Here is a 22,940-nt window from a genome sequence, read left to right as displayed (position 1 = left end):
CAGCAGACAGAGTCTTGAATTTTGTGTGAAGAGATTTGCACAAATGTGCCCCAAATAAGATCAGAAAGGGTCATAGATTCATAGAATCATATAATCAGCCAGGTTGGAAGAGACCTCCAAGATCATCCAGGCCAACCTAGCACCCAGCCCTGTCCAATCAACTAGACCATGGCACTAAGTGCCTCATCCAGGCTTTTCTTGAACACCTCCAGGGACGGTGACTCCACCACCTCCCTGGGCAGCCCATTCCAATGCCAATCACTCTCTCTGCCAACAACTTCCTCCTAACATCCAGTCTAGACCTCCCCTGGCACAACTTGAGAGTGTGTCCTAATGACACTTCTTTCTGCACAGATCAGAAATGAAGCTGATGGAATAGACTAGCCTGATGGCTAAAGCAGCATGCCAAGGCAGGAATTTAGGTCTCTTCTGACATGCAGACACTGCAGAGGCAGGAAGCCATTTACTCATGGGTAGATCTCTGACTGTGAGCTGGGGAGGAAGATGGTAGAGATTGGTTTGAATTTTCCAGTAGGAGCTGTTGCTTACTTTGTGCTTAGCCTTGCAAAACAGAACAAAACAAAATAATTCAAGTACATACAAGGCTCAGTGTGGCAATAACAAGAAATTCAAGGAGTTTTTTAGTAAACTGGGTTGGGTTGAGAAGCACAGGGAGGTAAAAGGAGGCTTAAAATGGTGTCATTTAAGGGATACTGAAATTCACCATCACCTAGTCTTCTACTGCTATCTACTGTGCGACTGAGACAAAAGGAAAAGCAAGACAAAATAAATACCATCACGTTTGCCCCTAATCTAGTCATTTGCAAAGTCAACACAGATGAAGGAGCAGTTTATCCAGATGAAATCACTGCACTTTTTAGTGCCCGTGTGCAATAACTGCCTGTCCCAAGAGATTCGCCTCCATTGTTCTTTTCCAGACGACTTGCTAGGAAAGCAGGGAGGTGGAATTTCTCTAAACAGTAGCTGGCTGTGACTGCCACCACAGTGTGCTCCAAGGATCTGCAGTAGGGACAGAGGTGGTGGTCTGCAGTCACACAGCTTGCACAGCAGGGTATTGCCTGTGCCTTTGAAAACTCATTCATATACGGATTCAAGCTGCTTCTCTGGGCTAACATCAACTACTTAGGATAAAACTGGGGATGAAGGAGCTTGAGATTTGTTAAAAGCCATGAAGTTGGTAGCTGCCTTTCTTTCAGGGGATGCATCCAGCTCAAGGCAACTCATGGCAAGATCAGATTGTGGCCCTCTTTCAAATGTTTTGGCTTATTCAAAGCCTGATTTCCTAATACAGGGCTAATAGATAGAAAGATGTCTTGGGATTGCTCTGTGCCCTAGATATGACTTGTTTGTGTGTCTTCAGTTTGTGAGATACGCGAAGGGCTCCCAGCTGATTGACAGGCCAAGACTATGAAGTCAGCTTGGGAGAGCTATATATAGCATCATTTAACTTCTCTGAGTCCCCAGCAGGTGTATTCATCAGGTACATGAGTCTCTCTAGGCATCAAAATTGACAGATTTCATTAACTTTCTTCAACCTGCAAATCCAGCAGCAACAGACAGTGTGGAGAAATCAGAGGAACTGCAGGTTCTCAGCAAGCCTGTGTTATCAGACAGCCCTGATTACACACAGGCAGTAGGCAGGGCACTGACTAAGCAGTCACTATTCTCCCTGTTACTGCTCATAATGAGTAATCCCCACAGCAGCCTTCCTCACCTCTCTGAGCCTGGCAGTTTAACATCACAGCCAGCCCCCAGCAGGGAATTACATGATGCCATACAGTCATCCTGCCCAGCAGCAGCTCTGCGCTCAGCACTTGCATTTCAACACAAAACACATAGCTCCTCCTCAGTGATTCCTTTGGCATCATTATCTCAGAGGTCATTGAAAACAGGAAAGGTGCAGATGCATGAAGACCCTTAGCAGACTTTTTGGAAAGAAGAACTTCCTTTGCTAAAGGGTTAGTTTTACCTTGTAGAATCATAGAATGCATTGGGTTGCAAGGAACCATTAAAGGCCATCCAGTAGTAGGCAGTAGGTAGGCACATCTTTATCTAGACCAGGTTGCTCAGAGACCCATCGATCCTGACCTTGAATGTCTTTAGGGACAACATCCCTGAGCAACCTGTTCCACTGTTCCACCACCCTCATAGTAAAGAACTTGTTCCTAATGTCCATTCTAAATCTGCCCTGCCCTAGTTTAAAAGCATTGCCCCTTTGTCCTATCACTACAACCCCTTGTAAAAAAGAAACTTCTCAAGCTTTCCTGTAGGTCCTGTAGGAAACCTGCTCTATGGTGTCCTTGGAGCCTTTTCTTCTCCAGGTTGAACAGCCCCTACTCTCTCAGCCTGTCCCTGTAGGGGAGGTACTCCAGCCTTCTGAACATCTTTGTGGCCCTCCTCTGGACCCACTGTAATAGTGCCATGTCCTTCTTCTGTTGAGGGCCCCACAGCTGGACACAATACTCTGGTGAGGTCTCACCAGAGCAGATTAGAGTGGCAGGATCATCATGTGCCTCAAGCTCCTCTTACAAGGCTTGCTTTGTGATTTCTACATAATGAAAGATTCTTCCCCTTGCTCTTCAGCAGGCTAGCTTGGCTTCTGCTGGTTTGTGTTTTGAACATCTGCTTCAGGGTACAGGGCAAACAAGAACCTGTTGGTTCTAAAATGCTGTTCTCCTTCCAGCTGCTCAGCACCAGCTGAGCTAAGCTCTACTGACAGGCAGCCGCAGGGAGAAGTGAGCTGGAGGCACTAACAAGTCATTTTGAAATGGGATGGAGGGAGAAGATGCAAAGGCCTCTTGCACAGATGGGAAATAATTGTGTGGTGTGGTGTTTCTGCTTATTTTGTCCTCTGAGACGACAAGGTATCTCCTTGCACTGGCAAGAAAGATCTTATTCAAGGCACTTGGAAGTCAGGAGAAGTGTTTAATAGGCTCACTGAAATGTGTGTTGGAAGAGCCTGCAAAGAAGTCTTTGGTCTTGCTTTTCTGCAGGGAATCAGACAAGGTACACTCTGACCAGCTGGTTTGCAGGATGATATCTAAGGGGCTGCTTGTTCTCCTGGGGGAGACTCCTGAGGGAGACTCCTGGGGAACATGCAAAGCAAAAACATTAAGTAATACTTGGCAAAGGCCCCTGGCATGACCAAGGAAGTGATTGTCACCCTGTACCCAGGGGGGCCACACCTGTCCTGGAAGGCTAATAGGCCTGGTTAGATGTCCTGGCTTGCCCCATCCTTCTGCTGATGGGGGAAGCAAGGCTGAGAGGAAAACAAAAGCTTGGGCCATTATGTCCCCTCCCAGAATGATAAACAGGTACCCACAGTGTATAGGTACTTGTTGGTGTCTTACCCAAATAAGGGTGAGCAAGCCCTGGGTTCACCTAATGTGGTCAGTTTAGCAACTGCCATTTTGCTTGGTGAATCTCCGTGGCCAGAAGAGCCATCATCCTAGGGTAAGTTAGTACCAGTTGAGCTAAGCTGCAAGCAGCTGTGCTGCTTCTGCCTTGCTGCTCTGCCTCACTGCTCTTGGACAATGTGTTCTGCTCTGCCTCATGCTTCAGACCAGCTTAGCCCTGATGGTTTGGGCTTGAACTATCTGGAAACTTAAGTGCCTCAAGTTTCCCAGGAGAAGGCATTTAAGTGCCTCATGATGTGGCAAGAAGTGTCACCGATATGGTGCTTTCTGCACATCTGTAAGAGATCCTCCCTGCACCTCTGCAAACCTCTGTGCCAAGAGGAACCAGGATCAGGTCAGAGATCATCTGCCTCTTTCCCAGCACCCTGGGAAGATCTAGAAACCTCTCAGTGGTTGAGCAGTTCCAACCCTGCCACAAAGGAGCCAGGGACTATCTTGACATTTCTACTCCACTGCAGTGAGTAGAACACTTTCCCTAGAGCTCCAGGCTGCACTCTGTTTGTAAGTGAGGCAAAGCCATTTTGTGGCTAAACTTTCCAGTTTTTCTGTTTGTCCTAAATAAATGAATTGTCCATAAGCATCCTTGCAAAGAATTAGAACTCAAATTCAACTGATTTATATTCAGTTGTGGGTGATGCTTTCCAGAAATAACTACATGTTTTATAATTGCTGCCTTAATAACTGCCCCAACTAAATCAACACCTTGAGTAATGGGTTCAGTTCTGGGGCACTCACTACAAGACATTGACCTACTGGATCAGGACCAGAGAAGGGCCAGGTCTTGGGTGGAGAAGCTGAGGGAACTGGGTTTGTTCAGCCTGCAGAAAAGGAAGCTAAGGGGAGACCTTCTGGCTCTCTACAACTGCCTGAAAGCAGGTTGGAGCTAGGTGGAGGTTGGTTGCTTCTCCCTTGTAACAAGTGATAGGAGAGGAAATGGCTTCAGGTTGCACCAGGGGAGGTTTAGGTTGGATCTTAGAAGGTTCTTGACTGAAAGGGTTCTGAAGGACTGGAACAGTCTGCCCACAGAGGTGTCTGAATTCCCACCGCTGGATGTGGTTAAAAGTGGCAAAGATGTGGTGCTGAAGGCTATGGTTTAGCACCAGCCTTGGTAGAGTTAGATGGTTTTCCAAACAACAAAGCTCTTTGGATGGCTGTAGAAATACCTCTGAGAAACAGATGTAAGATGATATAGCAGAATTCTGAAGTTTCATAGTGACCAGAAATGATGCTGTTTATTCTTGAGTGCCATCTACTGACAATTTCCTTCTTGATGATTTTCTCTCCTTGGCATTGTTTGTTTGCCTTGTGTAACATTTATTAGCTTTGATGGAGGGGCCTGCAATTTTGGAGTTGAAGGAGATAGTATTTTATTGGGACAGCATCTTGAGGTGTTCCTTGTTCCTAGAGCACCTCATTCCCTGCTGCAGACCACTTCAAGTTTTCAGTTCTCTCTTTAAATTCTGTTTATTCTTCTACTTATTGCCACGCTCCCATTATCTGCCCTTTCTTCCCTTCCTGCTTCCCCCCACACAGAGGGCAAATTCTGGCCCCTCTAGGCTCACTCTCCTGACTTCAAAGAGCAGTTCTAGTTGTGCCACATCTTTGTGAAGGGGATCACACCCATCAATTTGTCCCAGTATTCCTGAGATATTGTTTTCCTCTCTTCCCTTTCTATTCTTCCTCTTCTTTCAAGAGCTTTTTCAGCAGCTTTTCTGCAGTGACCTTGAAAATATTTAATGATCTCTGACTGCACTATCTAGAGGTATTTTATTTTAGTTATGTGATACTTGAATTAGCATTATTATTACAGTTTTCCATTTTCTATCTGTCAGATTTCCTCCCCCACCAGTCCAATACATTTTGCAAAGATAAAAATAAATTAAAGGTGAAGAGTTATTGCCAAGGACAAGAGCTTGTGAAGTGTAGCCTCCAAGGTACTCCTTTCTCCATCTGAAACATAGTATTTATAGATAAAGAAAACAGCAGCTACCTAACTCACTACAAGCAACTAAGAAAATGAGACTAGAAACTTCCTTCTTTGTCTTAGTTTTACCTCTGCCAGCTACCCAAAGGAATGAGGAAAAAGGCAGCAGTCATCTACTGCACAGCACCAGTTTGACTGACACATAGAATCACAGAATCATTTCAGGTGGAAAAGGCCTCTAACATCATTGAGTCCATCCATCAACCAGCACCACCATGCCCACTAAACCATGTCCCAAAGTGTCATGCATGCATGTGTTTTGAATACCTCCAGGGCTGGAGATTCCACCTCCATGGGCAACCTGCTCCAATTCCTGACCACTCTTTTGGGAAAGATTTTTTTCCTAATATCCAGCCTAAACCTCCCCCAGCACAATTGGAAGCCATTTCCTCTCCTCCCTACCTCACATCAGGGTACCTCTTTTCAGGGAGTTACATGAAGTGAGGTCTCCCTTCAGCCTCCTCTTCTCCAGACTACACAACCTTGGTTCTCTCAGCTGCTCCTCACCAGACCTGTTCTCTAGACCCTTCACCAGCCTCATTGCCCTTCTCTGGACTTTGACCACAGCTTAGATAAGAGTGTGATGGCCAATGACACCCAAACATTCGGCAGAAAATACCAAGCAGTAGAAGTGTACTTAGGTTGTGAAACTCATTCCCGAACGATTTTGCTGAGGTCAAAACTGCAAGCAGGTTTCAAAAGGATTAGACAGATTCGTGGTGGCCAGGTGTGATGTTTGTTATTAAGCATGACAGCTTGGATCTAACATCTGTTACAGAAAGCCCCTGTAGATCTGATGGCTGGAAGGCTGCAACAGGAAAACTGCTGCTCTGTGCTGATGTGGTTGGTCCTGCCACAGTCCCTGCCAGGGGCAGTGGCTCCGGCAAGCAGGGCCTCATGCAGAACAGCAGCCCTCAGAGTGGAAGAAATGGAGACCCATGGAAAATGCCATGGAAATGGCAGTTTCTCTGGGTGGTTCTCCACTAGGAGTTCATAGATCCTTGAATGTGGTCAGCAGGAACAAGGAGGTGCTCAGCACTGATGAGGGCACACCTGAACTGTGTTCATTTCTGGGCCCCTCACTATAGGAAGGACACTGAGGTGCTGGAGCATGTCCAGAGAAGGGTAACAAGGCTGATGAAGGGCCAGGAGCACATGGCCGAGGAGGGGTATCTGAGGGAGCTGGGAGTCTTCAGTCTGGAGAGGAGGAGGCTGAGTGCAGACCTCACTGGTCTCTGTAACTACCTGAAAGGAGGCTGCAGCGAGGAGGGGGCAGCCTCTTCTCCTTGGTGGCAGGCATCAGGACTAGAGGAAATGGTTTCAAGCTGCACCAGAGGAGGCTCAGGCTGGATGTTAGGAGATATTTCTTCACTGAAAGGGTCCTCAAACATCGGAGTGGTCTGCCCAGAGCAGTGGTGGGGTCACTATTCCTGCAGGTGTTCAAGCAGCATGTAGTCTTAGGGTTTAAGGACATGGTTTAGTGTGGACCCTTCAATACTGGGTTGAGGACTGGATGGGATGAGCTTTGAGGTCTCTTCCAACTGGAAGAATTCTGTGAGTCTGTGAACCTCTAGGGATAAAACTGAGATCTCCTCCTCCTGAAATCAGAGCTACAGGCTTTGTGGGAGTTATTTCAGCAGAGCAGTTCTGCTTAAGTGAGGACTGAGGAGTATTTTCAGTATTTGTTCCTTGACTTCTAAGTCCATATTCTGCCTTCATATTAACCACAGATCGAAATTAATGTTTGGCTGACTTTAGAAACTGCTTAGCAGTAATATGTTATCTGTCACTTGCATCCCATTTCTTTCATTTTCGTGGTTAACAGCCTTCTGTGCTGCAATTCATAATTCAGTCTTCTTTCTCCTTTCTTGAATCAGGCAGCAACAGCTGATCAGTGACAGAGATGATGCTTGTGAAATTGCTACACAGGGGTTCCTCTCACTGAAGGGCTGACAAGATCCCAGCTGAGGAGAAAGCTTAATTGCCTGAGTGATCAAAGGAGAATGTATGAAGACAGGGAAGTGTAAGGGGGGTTGTGTAGAAGTGTGTTTTAGCAAGAGATTATAGAGGAACATGTGAGTCTGGCACCCACGGAATGACAGAAATGAATGCATGAGCAGGATCAGCTTCAGCCCCATCTCAGCTCGTGCCTGAAAGAATTGTTTTCTATTAGCTGTCATCCTCCAAACTCTGAAGAGAAAAAAGTGAAGGTTTGTTCTTTTTTGCAAGTGGGAGAGGAGGTGGAGGGAATCTCAGGAGACAACAACATCTCAGCTGAACTGGAAAAGTGAGATCAAAGCAAGGAGCTGGCATGGGAGGAAAAGACGCAGGACAGCGATACAGTGTGCTCCCAGGAATGGGAGAAACTGATGTGAAAACCAGGGCTGGAAAGCCCCAAAGACAGATGCCAGTGGACTGTGTTGTACTCTCACAGCTGGAGCTCACAGCCTGCGTCATGCTTTGTCGCATTGCTTGCTGTCTACCACTGTGCTGGACTTCACTTATATCACTAGGAGTACTTGGGGAATAAGATACCTCCAGATATGAAAACAGGTGCCATTAAAGTGGTTTATACACAGGCTTCAGCCATTTTAGCCCAAATCCATTAAAAACCTCATTAAGGTTAAATTGGCCAAAAACCTCTGTGCCAGTGATCTTCAATTGATTTAAGCTGAATCAATATAAATACCGTTTCAATTGATTTAAGAGAGCCCAGGCAGACCTTTGCTGCAGTTCACAAACTACTGGTGGGAGGATGTACTCTTACTGAAATATTAAAACTTGGGCATTTGTTTGGTTTTATCCTGTTCAGCTTCAGGGTTTTTTTGAACTTCTGCCATTCTGCATTGTAGAAGCCCTTACAGGGAGTGAAAACAAGGAGCAGAACAGTCAGGTCAGCAGCCTTTTGCTTCATCGGCTGAAGCTCTGTGCAACCACCTTCTCCATAATATTTCTTCTGCTTACGTTACTCTGAACTCAAAATATTAGTGTTTGACTAAACCTTTTTCCTGGTTTTGCAAGAGGCATCAAGCCTGTAGTTGAATATTAGTAAAACTAATGAAAGCCCATCACCTAAGATGCTTACTCCAACAGTACACCCTCCTGCCTCTTGGAACCAAGTACCTCATTCCAAATTTGAGTTTCTCTAGTCTTTACTGCCAACCCCCAAATCCTGTTGCATCTTTTTTCTGCTCAGCTTAACACCTTTGCAGTTCTAAGAAGTCCACATCAAGTTAAAAGGCCTTGACCTGCACATCTCAGATGTGGGTAACAATCAAGGTTATCATCTCAAGTGGCATCTTACATAACACAGAAGGAGTGGAAGAAATACTTCTCAGTCTAGGAGCAAGGGTAGCAGAGTCAGGATCTCTACAAACACGGATATGGCAAGATTTGAGCATTCCAGAATTCAGGACACACCACACACATAACCTGGAGGTTTCAGGCCTATTTGGCTCCACTCCCCCCTGACCAGCTTCACTGGATAAAGGTAAATGCCATCAAACTAAGTTGCTTTCATTGTTCTTTCTCCCACCTTTCCAACCATCTCCCTCTACAAAAGAGCAGCAGGAACGTGGCCCACAGGAGGCAGAAAGGAAGCATCCAGCTAAACTTTTCTCTGTTCTCCAGTAGGGAGAGGAATTTTCATGTGTATTTGCTCTTGTACAAGGTCCATATCTGCAGTCTGTATGCACAAAAATTAACTCTGCCCCTGCTAATTTCTCTGCCCCTCATGGATGTGATAAGCAATACAAGAGGTATTAGAAGAAAAGGAGGTTAGTTACCCTGACCATTAAGGACTTGGACACAGCTAAGGCAGTTGAGAAGCCTTGGTAGAGTGAGATAATGGTTGGACTGGATGATCTTAAAGGTCTTTTCTAACCAAAATGACTCTCTGATTCTCTCTGAAGCCTGTTAGATTGCCTGCTTGACCCCATTTTAGCCACTCTAATTCCTCACTTTAGTAGTGATTTGGTCTACATAAAATCATAGAATCAACCAGGTTGGGAGAGACCTGCAAGATCATCCAGTCCAACCTATCCCCCAGCCCTGTCCAATCAACTAGACCATGGCACTAAGTGCCTCATCCAGGCATTTTTTGAACACCTCCATGGTCTGTTTGTGGCCATTTGAAGCAGCCCAGTGTTATCCAAGCTTCTCTAATGTAACACTGTGAGGGCAAATGCAGTTGTGGTCTTGTATTGAGGCTGTGTAACGTTAAAATGAGTATAGAAAAGCAGTGCCCTCCTCCTGGGTTGGCAGTGATAAATTATGCAATCCTCTCCTTCCAGGCTCTCACATCTGTGATAGCTGCAGTAGGACCTTAGTCCAAAGGCTGCTCTTATTTAGCACTGGAGCTGTCAAGCCACCCTCAGCTTTCATACAGACTTTCATGAAAAATAAATCTGACAGTTTCTCCAAGCTGGAAGGCCTCTAGCCATGCCTCCAGCCTGCTATGCAGAGTACTTACATGCTTTGTGAAATTTCTGTTTCACATCAAGAAGGGTAGATGCTGGAGATACCTGGGAAATAAAACAAATGCATGCAGTTTATTTTTTCTGCCACCTTCACTCTGGGATCCCTTTTTCCCTCCTCTAATTAAGAGATTCAATTTGTCTGTGAGTTCCTTAGGCAATAATGAAGCAAATCAGCAAATTTTCTCTCCACATGTTGATCTGTTAGTAAGAATTGTCCACATTTGATTTACACATTCTTTGGGCCACCTAAGCTTGGCTAGTGGCTAATCTGCTCACCCTGCTTAGGCAGTAACTGCCCTCAAGATCAAACCCACAGGAGAAACTGAAGGGTTAGCATTAAAGTCAGGTTCAAGCATGCCAGGGCATGTCTCTTAGAGACAGGAGAGGGTTTTCCTGAGGGCCCAGGAGCAAAGGTGGCACGTTCTGTCCTTTCTGAGTGAAATGAGTTTGCTTCTGCATGATGTTGTTCCTGTGCACTGAAGCAATTCAAGTGTCACAGTGTTAGATGGCAGTCTGGAGGCCTTTTAGACTCTGTTTTATTATATGTATTGATTTCTTAATACACTTTGTACAAAGAAACACAGAATTTACTGGAGAGAAAGACTTAGAAGTATCTTACAATGGAATACTTCAACTGGTATGTTGAGCTTGAGATCAAGGTGGGAAGAGGTAAGGTCTGGTCTTAACAAGACCATCCCTTTGCAGGTGACACTGATTTAATATTCTATATTGTTCATTTAAGCATGGACACCAAGAAGCAAATTGAACTGTCTAAAACTATGGGGATCTGATTTGGCAAGAGACCTCAGCATAGAGAAGAATCACTTTGGTTGGAAAAGGCCCTCAAGATCATCAAGTCCAACCATTATTTAACTCTACCAGGGTTGGTGCTTAGCCAGGGCCCCTTGAAACCACATCAGGGCATCCAAAGATGGGGTTTCAGCCACCTCCTTGGGGAGCCTGTGCCAGACATGTACCTTTTCAGTCAAGAAGTTTCTTCTCATATCCTATCTAAATCTCTCCTGGGACAAACTGAAACTCACTTCTTATCATTTGTTCCTAAGGAGAAGAGGCCAACACTTACCTCCAGCTTCATTTCAGGGAGTCGTAGCGAGCTCAAAGGTCTCCCCTCATCCTCCTCTCCTCCAGACTAAACAACCCTCAGCCACTCCCCATGAGACCTGTTCTCCAGACCCTTTCCCAGGTTCTTTGCCTTTCTCTGGACTTGATTCAGCACCTCAATGTCCTTCTTGGACTGGGGGCCCCAAAACTGAGCACAGGACTCAAAACTGTGGCCTCACCAGTGCTGAGCACAATCCCTTCCATGGTCCTGCTGGCCACACTATTCCTGATCCTGCTGTGTGGCTTACTGGTCACCTGAGCATGCTGCTGGCACATTTTCAGCCAGCTGTTGACCAACAGCCCCAGGTCTTTCTCTACTGGACAACTTTCAAGCAACTCTGCCCCAAGCCTGGAGCATTCATGGGGTTGTTGTGACCCAGGCACAGGACCCAGCACTTGACCTTGTTGAATCTCATAATATTGGCCTCAAGCCATCAATCAAGCCTGACCAGGTCCTGCTGCAGAGCCTTCCTACCCTCAAGCAGATCCACACTCCCAGCTTAGTGATACCAGTGTCTTTAGACAGCAGAATGCTGAAAACCACCTTCCCTGGTACCTGTGCAGTGTAGGCTAATGACAGTATGATGTGGTGATGATACACAGCAACATCTTGAGGAGCAACAGAATTTCTTTGAGCTGAGGTAGAGAAACAGCCTGGATGGGCACTTGCTACCTGGTTCACCCTATCTTCAGCTTCCCTCAGTCTAATGCAGCAGTTTCCTGATGTAGCATCCTTGGCAGTTAAACAGGAGCCCAACAGTTCTGTTCTGCAGAAGCTTGTCTGTCTCTTCCCAACTAAAGATTCCTGTGGAATTTGCTAGGCAATCCAATTCTCATTTCATTGACTTATTAGAACTCATGCACTAAAGCATTAACCAACTTACTGAGCCTTGCTTGGATCTTGGCACCATTTTCAGCTCATAGCCCAAAATCTCCCAGTTGTGATTCATGATACTTATCCATCTATCTATTTTACTTATCAGTGAGATTAGTGAACAGTGACAATAACCACACCAAAAAATAGAGAAGAACATAAGAAGTTCTGCTAGTTAAGACCAGTCAGCAGCCTAACATAAATTGTTTTGCTGAAAAGACTGAGTCTGGAGAAATAACAATGTAAGAAAATAAAATTGCTGACTCAAAATCAGCAAAGTGGTAGAGAAAAGAAAGGTTTGCTCTTGTATAATTGGATGCCTCATGCAAACATACAACACACCTGCCATTAGTGCTGAGGGGTAAGCCAACTGGGTTTCAGTGAGAACATGACACATTTCAATGATCTAAAGCTGTAAAGTAATCCCTGTGCTAAAAGATCTGCAAAGCTAAGATTTTCCCTGGCTTTTTTCTTTGGGTTTAGGTAAGAACAGTTTTCTTTTCCACAGCCACTGAAGGGTTTACTGGGCAGTGGAAATGTCCCCATTTGCAGCAAGTGCTGTAAGTGAACCTCTACTTAAACCCTGGCTTGTCTCTCTGATGCACTTGGTAAGTGACACCAGCTCCACTCACCCAGACCAAAAGCTGAGCTTCTCAAAACCAAGGACACTGGAATGGGCTGCCCAGGGAGGTGGTGGAGTCGCCGTCCCTGGAGCTGTTCAAGGCAAGATTGGACGTGGCACTTGGTGCCATGGTCTAGCCTTGAGCTCTGTGGTAAAGGGTTGGACTTGATGATCTGTGAGGTCTCTTCCAACCCTGATAATACTGTGATACTGTGACACAATCTTTTCCCCTTCCCAGCATCACCAAGGTCTGTGTTGCACAAATAGCTTGTCCTCTCCTCCAGGAGAGAGACATTGACCTTGGAGTTCCTGTTGCAAACTGGGTCACTTTTCTTCCTAGCTACAGAAAACAACAGAAGTTATTAAACCCATCTTATCTCTCTCAGATAAAAACACATATTATCTGTGTTTGTGGCACTTAAGCCACATCATGTAACATCCAGTAGAACAGCACACCTACGTTCCTTGTAGCATGTACAATCACTGTGGACTTGAACACAGGAGACAGAGGGCTTTTTATGTCTTCAAAACCTATACCAGTATCTGCAATTGCTTTCTCACACCTTGCAATCCCACACCTGTGAAGTCTGGAGCCCAGAATCTGTCAGGCATGGATGCAGGTGTTGTTAGCTGGCAACAAGTACACAGCACACAGAACTGCAGACCAAAATCTGTCATGGGTGCAGTTTTTCAGAGCTGACATTGCCAGCTCAAGGGTGAGATGTGATGGAGGATGAGCTGGCTTTCTAAAGAGGGCATGAGCTGCCTTACTGCAGAGTGTGCATCCCCGGAGGTGACTGTGTTTCGGCATAGCAGGTTCTAGGAAAGCATAGGCAGGGACAGCCCATGCTCTAGAGAGCTGATCACCTGATTAAGTCAAACTGTTAAGGTTAGTATGCTCAAAGAACAGCACTGCCTCAAAACAGTGCCCATGGTCTCCAGCTCCTACATTTCTAGGCAAGTGTTGGCTTCAAGGCAGTACTGCTTTCAATCACTGCAAACTTTCTAGTCTCATCTTACAATCTGAGAGTTTCAATGTTTTCTCCCATCCAGATCCTGCTATGGCAGCCTGCTATGGCATTCGTATCACCTGAGTTCAGCTACCAAAAAAATTAGTCCAAGCTTTTGGTTTAGGTCCACCTATAGAACCATTCAGATGTCTTAGGTGTCTAAAAGCTACAAAGTGCCTGCCAGGATCTGTGCTTACAATGGTCTGCTGCAGCAGGGGAATCAGTCAGCATATCCATGTGGTGTGATCATAGAATGATAGAATTGTTGTGTAATGCTCATGAGCAAGGGCACTGCTGTGGATGAGTACAACCAGGATGCTTCAGGCTCAAGCTGGATTGAATCCTGCCAGCTGAGGCCCAGGCAGAGCATGCACTTGGTCAGGTAGTCACTGCCTGGCAGCAACAAGTGGCACCATACTGTTTGGGCTGCCTGTGCCCAGGGACAGCCAAGAGCACACATCCAGACAAGTCAAGAGAAACACATTTGGTTTATAGGCTAGATGGCTTAGCAAAGGACCTTTCCATTTGTCATAGAACTACAGAAACAATTTTGCTTGAAAAAACCTCTGAGATCATTGCATCCAACCAGCAACCCAACAGCACTATGCCAAGTAAACCATGTTCTCGAGTGCCATGTCTGCATGGTTTAGAAACACTGCCAGGGATGTGTGAAGCAGCTCCACCACCTCCCTGGGCAGCCTGTTCCAATGCCTGACCACTCTTGCAGGAAGTATTTTTTTTCCTAATATGCAACCTAACCCTCCCCTGATGCAACTTGGGGCCATCTCCTCTTGTTCTGTCACCTGATACAGACAAGAGACCAACCCCTACCTGGCTCCAACCTCCTTTCAGGGAGTTGTAGAGATCAAGAAAGTCTCCTCTCAGCCTCCTTTTCTTCAGACTACCCAACCTCAGTTTCCTCAGCTGCTCTTCACCAGACCTGTTCTCTAGACCCTTTGTCAGCTTTGCTGCCCTTTTCTGGGCCTGCTCCAGCACCTCAACATCTTTCTTGTAGTGAGGTGCCCAAAACTGAACATAGCACACAAGGTGCAGCCTCACCAGGGTCACTTGAGACAAAGTGCACAGATCACAAGCTGAAAAACAGAACGGGCTATGGGCTTGGAGGAATCACAGTGTCCTTTTGCAGGCAGAATAATGAGGCCTCAGCCACAAAAGAATGAAATACATTTTTAAATGATCTTGATAATTCTGTGTCCTTTTTTTTTAAGACCTCATAAAACACCCAGTGAGGTTATAGTTTTTAATATTGATCAGTGTGGAGATGGATGCCGAGACATCAGCTTCCTACTGAGACTGTCCTCTCCGTGGACTATTAATTATCTTTTGTTCTTTTCATTGTACATCAATAGGAGCTAAAGTATTGTTGTAAGGACTGGAAGAGGATCTGCTCTTATTACCCTTTGTGCTAACTGAATAAACCACCCAGGAACATATCACTGCAATTATTAATCTTACTCTCCTTCTATTCTTCGAAATTAATTCTGAAAGCTTTACAACTTTCCTTGGCCTCTGTTTCAGCACTTTTTAAATGTGCAAAGGGAAAACAGAGCAAAAGACCAACCTTAGCTTATTTAAAACAAGACAGATTGCGCTGTACAACCTTCTCTTCTGTCTGATGGTCAAGCTTAGAGAATCATAGAATCAACCAGGTTGGAAGAGACCTCCGAGATCATCCAGGCCAACCTAGCACCCAGCCCTAGCCAGGCAACTACACCATGGCACTAAGTGCCTCATCCAGGCTTTTCTTGAGCACCTCCAGGGATGGTGCCTCCACCACCTCCCTGGGCAGCCCATTCCAATGCCAATCACTCTCTCTGCCAACAACTTCCTCCTAACATCCGGCCTAGACCTCCCCTGGCACAACCTGAGACTGTGTCCCCTTGTTCTGTTGCCTGGGAGAAGAGACCAACCCCCACCTGGCTACATCCTCCCTTCAGGTAGTTGTAGACAGCAATGAGGTCCCCCCTGAGCCTCCTCTTCTCCAGGCTAAACAACCCCAGCTCCTTCAGCCTCTCCTCATAGGGTTTGTGTTCCAGGCCTTTCACCAGCTTTGTCACCCTCCTCTGGACACCTTCCAGCTTGGTTTCCCTTCTTGTAATCTAATACCAGAATTTAAAAAGTTAATTTTCCTGCATAAGGTTCAAGACTACTTTTTTTCTTCACCAACAAAATGTGATGAAGAAATGCAGATTTTACAGGTGTGGGCTGCATTCATCACACTTTGCATTCAGAAGAGGATGATTTTAAAATTTCAAATGCTGTTTTTCCTCTCTGTAGCCAAAATGCTTCTGCTTTTTTTTTTTTTTTTTTAGGCAATTTCTTTTTATCTTTTTTTTAGGAATTCAAGAATGGAAGTACCTTCTGGGTCATCCATTCCAGTTCTGTCCTTCCTTTATGCTGCAGTGAACAAAGCGTCACATTTCTCTTTAAGACTTAAAATCCTGTGTTAAGAACTTGGGTTATAACTCAAGGAAGAGCACTAAGTGGATGATATTATGGGGCCTTGGTCCTGTCTTTTGTAAGTGCAAGCTAATCAGATAGTTATCCACTTCCATAGCTCTTTCACATCTATAAGGCAAGGAATTAGAACAAATCTGGGGGTCAGGATGTAATTGCATCACACAGCTCTTGCACTAAAGAATCCTTTTGGAGGTCAGAGGTTGGCAGGATATCAATATGAATTTGAATAATACAATTTTGGCAAAGAAGTGATTTTTTTTTTCCCTTGGAAATTCCCCTCTGAGTATTTTCTCTCTGTGTGATGGGTCAGTACCACTGCACTGCTGAGTCACCTGCTTTCCAGCAGGCTCTCATCTTTCATAATTGCAGGAATTCAGAAATTCTGCCACTCCAGCTGCTCATTTACCATAGATGTCCTCATCTTCAGCCAGGGTGAATTTGTTCTAAAGGGTGACATCAGCTTATTGCAGCTGAGGATGTGACCCTGAAAGATACCCAGCTAATGGGACAGCCAGGTACCAATCAAATCCATCACACAGCAGATACTTCAGCATTGCAATGTGTAACTCAGTGTACTTCACCATTATGATAGTGTGGCCAGCAGGACCCTTGCTGAGGCCACACCTAGAGTACTGGATTTAATTTGGGGCCCCACTCTACAAGAAGGACATTGAGGTGCTGGAGCATGTCCAGAGATGGGGTAACAAAGTGAGTGAAGAGTCTGGAGAACAGGTCTGGTGAGGAGCAGCTGAAGGAACTGGGAGTCTGGAGAAAAGAAGGCTGAGGGGAGACCTTCTGGCTCTCTACTACCCCCTGAAAGCAGGTTGGAGACAGGTAGGGGTTTCTATCTTCTCTCAGAACAAGCAAAAGGAGATGAAATGGCCTCAGGACACAGCAGGGGAGGTTTAAGTTAGATCACAGAAGGAGGTTCTTGACTGAAAGAGTTCTCAAAGACTGGAACAGGCTCCTCAGGAAGGTGGTTGAATCCCCATCCTTGAAGGTGCTTCGAAGATGTGTTGCTGAGGGTCACAGTTTAGCACCAGCCTTGGTAGAGGTAAAGAATACTTTGACTTGATGATCTTAAAGATCTTATCCAACCAAAATCATTCTATGAGTCTCTGCTTGGTGCTTTGCACCCTGTCCTTGCTTTGGGACCGTTCTGTACTACTGGAAGTCAACAGCACATCACAGAAAGTTCACCTCCACTAGCTGACCTCTATGCTTTGTGTGTTTGACTTCCTGATCAAATCACTTTTCCTTCTGGTTAATTTTCAAACACAGTATCAAGAGATGGGTATTGTTTCATCTCCTTCAGTGTGTCCTACTCTGCTCTCTTGGTAAACCAGTGTGCTGGTCATGTCCAGAGATATAAATAGGTGAGCTCACCATGGAAATGGCATAGCAGTAGCTCCATATAGACAAGTGTTCTCAGCAGCTACAGAGGCTTTATATAGAATTTAATATTTGACTCAGCAGCCTGCAGTGAACAGCCTACCCGACAGCTAGCTCTGATCTCAAGCCAATCTTTCCACAAACTGGAGGTTTCCAGAGCTATGGTTTTAGCTCAAATCAGTTTCAGTAGGCATGAGCAGAGGGCTGTATCACTGAGCAACCTCCCAGATCACTGCGTGGTCAGATGCACTTTGCTGGACGTTAGGAGGAAGTTGTTGGCAGAGAGAGTGATTGGCATTGGAATGGGCTGCCCAGGGAGGTGGTGGAGTCACCATCCCTGGAGGTGTTCAAGCAAAGCCTGGATGAGGCATTTAGTGCCATGGTCTAGATGACTGGATAGGCCTGGGGGATAGGTTGGCCTGGATGATCTTGGAGGTCTCTTCCAACCTGGTTGATTCTATGATTCTGTGATTCTATATATGACCATCCAACTGACTAATATTTCCAGCAGCTATGGGTCAAATAATCTGAGAATACACACAGCCACAGGAGTGCTGGGTGCAGTCATGTCAATTTTCACTAGCTAACTTTGCCTTTAAATAAGTTATTGGTTTTATACTGCTAGCTGGGTGCTACCAGCACTGGTCAGGCCACACCTTGAGTACTGTGTCCAGTTCTGGGTTCCTTAACTCAAAAGAGATGTTAAGATGCTGGAAGGTGTCCAGAGAAGGGTGAAAAACCTGGTGAGGGACCTGGAACACAGCCCTTTGAGTAGAGGCTGAGGGAGTTGGGGTTGTTTAGCCTGGAGAAGAGGAGGCTCAGGGGGGACCTCATTGCTGTCCACAGATACCTGAAGAGAGGCTGTAGCCAGGTGGGGGTTGGTCTCTTCTGCTAGGCAACCAGCAATAGAACAAGGGGACACAGTCTCAGGTTGTGCCAGGGGAGGTATAGGCTGGATGTCTGGAGGAAGTTGTTGCCAGAGAGAGTGATTGGCATTGGAATGGGCTGCCCAGAGAGGTGGTGGAGTCACCGTCCCTGGAGGTGCTCAAGAAAAAGCCTGGATGAGGCACTTAGTGCCATGGTCTAGTTGCCTGGCTAGGTCTGGGTGCTAGGTTGGCCTGGATGATCTTGGAGGTCTCTTCCAACCTGGGTGATTCTATGATTCTATGATTTTTTTTTTCTCTAATTTGCAGGGGAAACAACATTTAACACATGCACTCCAATATATAAGTAAATTAAATGAGAATACAAACCAAACTCCTAAGTTTGTCCAATTCATACTCTGAAGTATGAGTGGGACTGAGCAGCTCAAAAGAAGATCCACATACACTGGCAGAACAAGTGCTTCCATGAGTTGCAGGGCTCTTATATTCTAACTTTCTGCTAGCAAAGGGTCTCAAAGGCTTATCCCTTCCTCATCTCCTATGATATTTCCACTGAGCAAGAAACTGGGGCTGTCTTTGTGCCTTGTACTTACTGATTGCTCATGCAGAGCTGACAGCTGGCTACAGGTGTACACACTGAAAACACAGTGCTACGCAGCCACCAGATTCTGTTAGATGAGCAGGAGCTAAGTGATCTTCTCAGCCTTTTTGGCTTTTCCTCTTTCAGATGTATTAAAAATCATCCAGTAAGTATGTTGGGGATAGCAGGCAGGGAGAGATGGAGAGAGAGCAAGCACCCTGGGATCCATGAGGGGAAGAATGAAGCTGAGAAGAAGAAAGGAATGAGAAACAAGGGTGAGAGCTACGGTTAGGGATCATCAGGTCCATTGGGAATCTCAGTGTGTTTCACCACACAAAGTGCAATGAAAAAATGATGCTCTTTTGGGTACAGATTCCCTGACTGCAACATGTTTTGCTCCTGGAGCACAAGAGATCTATGTATTAAGAAAGGGAAGCTCAGTTTTAAGAACCTAGCACTAGGAAAGATATTGAGCTGCTGCAGCAGGTCCAGGAGAAGGGCAACAAAGCTGGTGATGGGTCTGGTGAGAAGCAGCTGAAGGAACTGCGGTTGTTAAGCCTGCAGAAAAAGAGACTGAGGAGAGACCTTCTGGCTCTCTATAACTCCCTGAAAGGAGGTTGGAGCAACCTGCTGGTGGTGACCCTGCTTTAGCAAGAGGATTGGACTGGAGGATCTCCCAGAGGTTCCTTCCAGCCCCCACGATGCTGAGAGTCTGAGACTCTCTGCTAATAACTGTTGTTATTACCATTCTTTCAGTGTCTGTGACTCCTTTTAGCTCAGAGCCGCAGGGTTAATGAGAATCCATTTCCCTGGCACAAAATTCTTGAACATTACTGTGTCAAATCTTACTCCAATCAAATAATAATGTGCACAGTTAAGGACTTATGGCAATCCTAAAGTGTCCCCAGTTCTTTGATCAGAAAGTGTAACTTAATTTGAAAACATGTGGCTGTACTGATGTCTGGGCCAACCAGTCTAGACTCGAGCAATGTGTGTGGGCCAGATGCAGAGTTTGGCTGCTGTCTCCACTGAAGTCACAACTCTCCTTTTAAGATTCCTGAAGTGATGGAATATGGGCAGGGGGTGGTTTGGTTTTATTTATTGGTTTTAATCTGAAGTCTGCAGCCACCTCATCTCTGATCATGGGACTCAATCAAGCCATTGCCTGCTCTATAGGATAGGACTAGATAAGATCATAGAATCATAGAATCAACCAGGTTGGAAGAGACCTCCAAGATCATCCAGTCCAACCTAGCACCCAGCCCTAGCCAGTCAACTAGACCATGGCACCGAGTGCCTCATCCAGGCTTTTCTTGAACACCTCCAGGGATGGTGCCCTGGGGCAAAAAATTTTCCTTCCCAAAAACAATGACATTTTGAAAAGCAAATGTGAGGAACTAGGTGCTCCTATAAGCTGAAACCTTGGAGCCTCTCTGATGTGGTCACTTGGCATTGCAGAGCCTCTGTCCAGCTCACTGCACCTCAGGATGTGTCAGGAGCATCTGACAGCTGGCTCAAGGAAACCTCTACACATACTCACAGCTGCCCTGCCACAGCTCCACAGCCCTGTGCCTCCCATGCCAAAGCACAGGGCAGGGGCAGGAAGGGTGAAGCTGTCTGATTTCTATTTACTTACACATCTGCTTAGTTTGGTTTCTAGCCTCCAGGAGTCACCCATAGCGTTTTGCCCAGGTGACAGTTTGTGTACTGGCAAGTGGCATCAGGCTTTCTGAGGACCACAAGTGCTCAGGGTCTGTCTTCCCTCTAACACTTAGTGCTGCAGAGAACAGCAATAGTTCTCTGGAGCATCCCTATCTGAGGAATTCTGGGGAAGACACTTTGTACAGCTACCTAAAGGGAGGCTGGAATGAGGAGAGGGACAGCCTCTTCTGGGTGACAAGCAACAGGACCAGAGGAAATGCTTCCAAGCTGTGCCAGGGGAGGTTTAGGCTGGATATTAAGAGAGAGACAACCCAAGGCATGTTCTGATGGACTAATAAATCATCATCAGGAGCATCTTACCACTGCAATAATGCTTACATGAGATGCCATTATACAGCTATATTTCCATCATAGATTGGACTAACAGAACACCTACAGCTCCCTGTGGCCATATATTGCTCCAGTACCTTGGTAATTTGCAATAAACAGTGAATTACCTTCAATGCAACATGGCAAATGTGCAGCTGGGGTAAAACATCATCGCTTTGTTGGGAAATATTTTCACACTGACCTGGGAATCTGCCTCTGCAGATACACTTTTGGCAATGCTCACTTCCCTAGTAGCATAGCTGACTTTTATTGTTAGCCAGAATGGCATATGGTGATGAAGACCTAAAGAAACAGTGATGTCTCGAGAATTTATTCTCATGTTTCCACTCCATTTTTGATCATCCTTTAATTTTTTTGATCATTATTTAGGTTTCTCAGTGATCTGAGTGACGAGAATGAGTGCACCCCCAGTAAATATGCAGATGACACCAAGCTGGGTGTCTGTGTCCACCTGCTAGAGGATAGGGAACCTTTACAACAGGACCTGGACAGGTCAGACCCATGGGCCAAGGCTAGTTGCATGAAGTTCAACAAGGCCAAGTGTCAGGTCCTCCACCTGGGTCACAATAACCCCATGGTAAGCTACAGACCTGGGGATGTGTGGTTGGAAAGCTGCAGCTTGGAGAGGGAGCTGGGGATATTGGGTGACAGTTGAGTGAACATGAGTCAGAGTGTGCCCAGGTGACCAAGAAAGCCAATGGCATCCTAGTTTGTATAGCCAGCAAGGACAGGGAGGTGATCATCTGCTGTACTCAGCACTGCTGAGGCCACACCTCGAGTTCTGTGTTCAGTTCTGGGCCACTCACTACATGAAAGACACTGAGGTGCTGGAGCATGTCCAGAGAAGAGCAGAAGCACATGGCCTACAAGAAGCATCTGAAGGAGCTGGGGTTGTTCAGTCTGGAGAAGAGGAGGCTGAGGGGAAACCTCATTACCCTACACAAGTACCTGATGGGAGGTTGAAGTGAGGAGGGGGCAGCCTCTTCTCCTTGGTGACAAGTGACAGGACCAGAGGAAATAGTTTCAAGCTGCTCCAGGGAAGGTTCAGGCTGGCTGTTAGGAAATATTTCTTCACTGAAAGACTTCTCAAACATTGGCATGGTCTGCCCAGGGCAGTGCTGGAGTCACTATCCATGGAAGTGTTCAAGCACCATGTGGACCTAGGGCTTAGGGACATGGTTTAGTGTTGACCTCTCAGTGCTGAGTCAAGGGTTAGATTAGATGACCTTTGAGGTCTCTTCCAACCAGATGTACTCTGTGATTCTTTCTTTCTTTTCCAACCTAGACTTAGCCTTTTCTATCTAAAATAAGGGATATATAAAGCCTGTCACTTAAATGCACTTCCCAGCTTTGAAAATTACTGTCAGCTGAACATTAGCCTTCTAGCAACTTCTGTCATTCTTTAAATGATCCCCTTACAAATGCTAAATGCCCTGAAGTTACCAGTTTCTCCCCCTCTTCTGGAGGAATCAAAAGCCATTTCTCCAGATATTCCATTTAAAAAGCCATATTGAAACAAGATTGGTGACAGCAAAGAGCAAGCAGAAATTAATACATCTAGTTGCCTCTTTTCATCTGTAGCTGTAGCTGCACTGACATGAAGATTATGTGAATTCCTAGTAAAGCAGGAAAAAGAAATGAGTGTAACATATTGCTTCAACAGAATCTGAATATGTTTACCTGCTTTACCAAGGGTAACTAACAACCCAGGAAGAAAATACTAGTGCCACCACCTCCAGCACTGGGGTAGAGGCATAAGATTCAAATCTTACAAGCAAGGAAATGCATAAACTTTATTATATGCTTGCAAATATAATGTCACTTGCTTGCTGTGCCTCTTAGCAAGAAGCAGATCCCTGTTGTGCTAGATGATGTGCAAACATACAGTAAAAGACACCAGACACAATGAAATCCTCCTTCCCAAAGGAAGTTAAAACAAAGGGGACTTGCACAGCAATTAGCCTACATCCACCTAGGTTTGCCTTTGTGTTCCTTCACCCTTTTTGCTGTGGGAATCTCTAGTT

The 22,940-nt window shown here is 45.7% G+C and overlaps 1 protein-coding gene across 1 annotated transcript in view; it reads right to left on the bottom strand.

Moving 5' to 3' along the window:
* TECRL (trans-2,3-enoyl-CoA reductase like) overlaps positions 1-22,940 on the bottom strand; it is an 87,438-nt gene that overhangs the window by 55,962 nt on the left and 8,536 nt on the right. Inside the window, exon 2 of the mRNA XM_064148519.1 lies at positions 9,893-9,944. Coding sequence (XP_064004589.1) covers positions 9,893-9,944 — 52 coding nt within the window. The remainder of the gene's footprint in view (positions 1-9,892; positions 9,945-22,940) is intronic.

Source organism: Pogoniulus pusillus, chromosome 9, assembly GCF_015220805.1.
Source record: "Pogoniulus pusillus isolate bPogPus1 chromosome 9, bPogPus1.pri, whole genome shotgun sequence".
In the NCBI taxonomy this organism is placed as follows: domain Eukaryota; kingdom Metazoa; phylum Chordata; class Aves; order Piciformes; family Lybiidae; genus Pogoniulus; species Pogoniulus pusillus.
Note: the sequence above shows the minus strand (reverse complement) of the source record. Positions and strands in the feature narration are given on the sequence as shown.